The sequence below is a fragment of the Anomalospiza imberbis genome, chromosome 34 (assembly GCF_031753505.1).
Source record: "Anomalospiza imberbis isolate Cuckoo-Finch-1a 21T00152 chromosome 34, ASM3175350v1, whole genome shotgun sequence".
Taxonomy (NCBI): Eukaryota; Metazoa; Chordata; class Aves; order Passeriformes; family Viduidae; genus Anomalospiza; species Anomalospiza imberbis.
Genome location: NC_089714.1, coordinates 118,942 through 122,231, shown reverse-complemented (window position 1 = coordinate 122,231; position 3,290 = coordinate 118,942). Strand labels below are relative to the sequence as shown.

At 57.2% G+C, this 3,290-nt stretch overlaps 1 protein-coding gene across 1 annotated transcript; it reads right to left on the bottom strand.

The window, feature by feature from the left end:
• Nucleotides 1-1,571: 1,571 nt before the first annotated feature.
• Nucleotides 1,572-2,534, bottom strand: LOC137464013 (olfactory receptor 14A16-like). The gene has a single exon (XM_068175345.1). The coding sequence runs from the start codon at nt 2,532-2,534 to the stop codon at nt 1,572-1,574; it is 963 nt and encodes a 320-aa protein (XP_068031446.1).
• Nucleotides 2,535-3,290: the final 756 nt, after the last annotated feature.

Sequence of the window (3,290 nt, the reverse complement as noted above, 5' to 3'; positions counted from 1 at the left end):
CTTGCTGATTCTGTGATTCTGGGAAACCACCCTTGGAGCAGTTGCAGGAGGAGCCCTGGGCCTCCTCTTCAGAAGCTCCAGCAGCCCAGGTCCCTCAGCTTCTCCTCACAGCCCCAAAGCCCATCCTGTCAGTCCTGCAGAGCCTCTGCAGCCCCTCCTCACTGCCCAGAACAGGCAACCCCACAGCCAGACACAGCAGCCCAGATGTGCCCCCCTGGCCTGGGCTGCCTCTGGCAAGGGAGCAGCACGAGGCACTGCAGGAGCCTGCAGACAATTCCTGCAGCACCTGTGGGATGATCCTGCCCCTCAAGGGCCGTTCCCATGGTGCCAAGTCAGGAACTGGAATGGGGAGTGGGGCCAGAGAGGAAAGGGCAAACAGGGGTGGGCTGTTTGCAGGGGAGGGAAAAAGGGTGGGCAATGGGAAGATATTTTTATCAGGAAGAGTAAAGAAAGCAAAGGTGAAGGCAAGGAAATGCTCAGGGCAGTTTGCGGGTGGCTGCCAGGCAGCCCTGGCTCTGAGCAACAGCATCTGCAGTGGGACAGGAAACTCCCAGCTGATGGGAACAAACTTTCTGGCTGGCTGCAGAGGCCAGGACAAAGCTGAGTGGTTTCCCTGGCGTCCCCCAGCCCTTCCTGGCCCCAGGGGCTGATGGCATTTGTGCTCCCTCAGGTTCATGTCCCCACAGCAGCAGCATGGGGGTGCTCCCGCCTGCTGTGTGCAGTGCAAACAGGGGCTCCTGAGCCAGCGCTGCCGTGGCTGTGCCTGCAAGGATGCAGCACCTGTGTGAGCTGGGGGAGAGGCCAGGGCTGCAGAGGGGGGATGTTGTTGGCAGCTCCATGAGGACGCTCTGGGACGCTGCCCTGGGCTGTCCAGCGCACTGGGGATGGATCAGCCCCTGCTCTGCTGCTCCTTCCCGTCTCCCCCAGGGCCCTTGCAGAGCACTAGCCATGCTGTCTGCCCCCAGCCTGCCCACGGCCAGCCTGGGGCTGCTCACGGGGGTTTTCTGTGCTGGGCACAGCCCTGGCCGTGTTCTTGAGAGAGCCTGGGCAAGGAGCCTGGAGCCCCCAGGCCCTGGCCTGGGGCGTCAGCGCTGCCCCAGCAGTGCCCATGGGCTGTCCCTGCTGCAGCCCCGGCACTGCCACCCCCAGGACTGTGCCCGGCCCCGAGAGCACTCAGGCCCTGCAGCAACACCAGGGCCACCAGGGCAGCAGGGCAGGGCCACGGGAGCAGCACTGGCAACACCAAGTGCTGCTGCTGCTGGGCACAGCTGCTGTGCCAGCACTGATCTGCCCCAGCTCTGCACACAGACATTGCTGCTGCAGCTCCAGAGAAGGCACCAAAAGGGCATCTCTGCAGAAAAATGTGCTGGGACATCCTTCAGTTACATTAAAGCACCAAGAGCACAGCCCCTCATTGACACAGTCTGTGGCCAAAATGGGAGGTGGAGAGAAACAAAATGAGAAATGGCACAGAGTGTATTTTTTATTTGTGGACAGTATGAACAAAGTAAAACAAAGAAAATGAACCTCCAAAATGAAACCATCAAGAAGTATCAAATATGATTTTTATTTCAAATGATTTGCAGAAAGTGGCCAGCAGTGTAATGTTTCTGAAAGCATCCAGGCATCAGTCTCCACACGGCAGCCTTGAGCTCCTGGTTCCTCAGGCTGTAGATGAGGGGGTTCAGGGCTGGAGGCACCACCGAGTACAGAACTGACAGGGCCAGATCCAGGGATGGGGAGGACATGGAGGGGGGCTTCAGGTAGGAAATTGCTGCAGTGCTGACAAACAGAGAGACCACGGCCAGGTGAGGGAGGCAGGTGGAAAAGGCTTTGTGCCGTCCCTGCTCAGAGGGGATCCTCAGCACGGCCCTGAAGATCTGCACATAGGAGAAAACAATGAACACAAAACAGCCAAATGCCAAACAGGCAATAACAGCAATGAGCCCAAGTTCCCTCAGGTAGGATTTGGAGCAGGAGAGCTTGAGGATCTGGGGGATTTCACAGAAGAACTGGCCCAGGGCATTGCCATGGCACAGGGGCAGGGAAAATGTATTGGCTGTGTGCAGCAGAGCATTGAGAAAGGCACTGGCCCAGGCAGCTGCTGCCATGTGGGCACAAGCTCTGCTGCCCAGGAGGGTCCCGTAGTGCAGGGGTTTGCAGATGGACACGTAGCGGTCGTAGCACATGATGGTCAGGAGGGAAAGCTCTGCTCCCATGAAGAAGATAAGCAGAAACACCTGAGCAGCACATCCTGTGTAGGAGATGGTGCTGGTGTCCCAGAGGGAATTGTGCATGGCTCTGGGGACAGTGGTGCAGATGGAGCCCAGGTCGCTGAGGGCCAGGTTGAGCAGGAAGAAGAACATGGGCGTGTGCAGGTGGTGGCCGCAGGCTACGGCGCTGATGATGAGGCCGTTGCCCAGGAGGGCAGCCAGGGAGATGCCCAGGAAGAGGCAGAAGTGCAGGAGCTGCAGCTGCCGCGTGTCTGCCAGTGCCAGCAGGAGGAAGTGGCTGATGGAGCTGCTGTTGGACATTGGCTGTGGCTGCACATGGGGACCTGTTCATGGAGAAAGGACAGAGAAGAGTTAGAGGAGATACCTGAAACCAACATCAAAGCCATTTCCCATATACCCTCCCTTGGAACACACAAAGACACTTTTTTGTGTTCAAGAGTTCTGGGGTTTTCTTCTTAAGCTCCCCTATATCTGTCCTGTTATTTTTGGATATCAGAATGCCTCAGCATTTCTGCTGTGCTTAGTGAAGAACCGGACATGTTCTGTGAGGCAAAGTGATGAGTGTGGACTGAGGGGAGATGGTCGGTCATTCTGACCTCTTCAGAATTTCTGTGGGTTTAACCTTTCCCCAGGGGAGGATAATAAGCTTCCCACATTTTCCCTAAAAAACCCTGAGGTACTGCTGGGAGCAGATGGATCCACCACAGCCCAGCTCCACATTTGTAGCCAAGGACTCACGTTGCTCATTTCACCAACCCAGCAGCATTTTCAGTGTCAGAACACCTCTGCCTTTCCCCATCAATCTTATTACTCAGAGATACTCTAGGACAGGTTTGCATCCTGGATTGAAGCTCCCTGCTTGGACTGGAATCTCAGGGAGACTTCCAAGTATCCTTCTGATGGCACTGGATGAAGGGAGATGCAGCTCCTTCCCTGGCTGCAGTGACAGCATTGCCCAGAGCCGGGCACTGGGGACAGCTGTGTCACCCTGAGCCAGCTGTGCCCCCTCCCAGAGCCCCCAGTGCCGGGCAGCTGCTCCCAGCCCTGTGCTCTGCA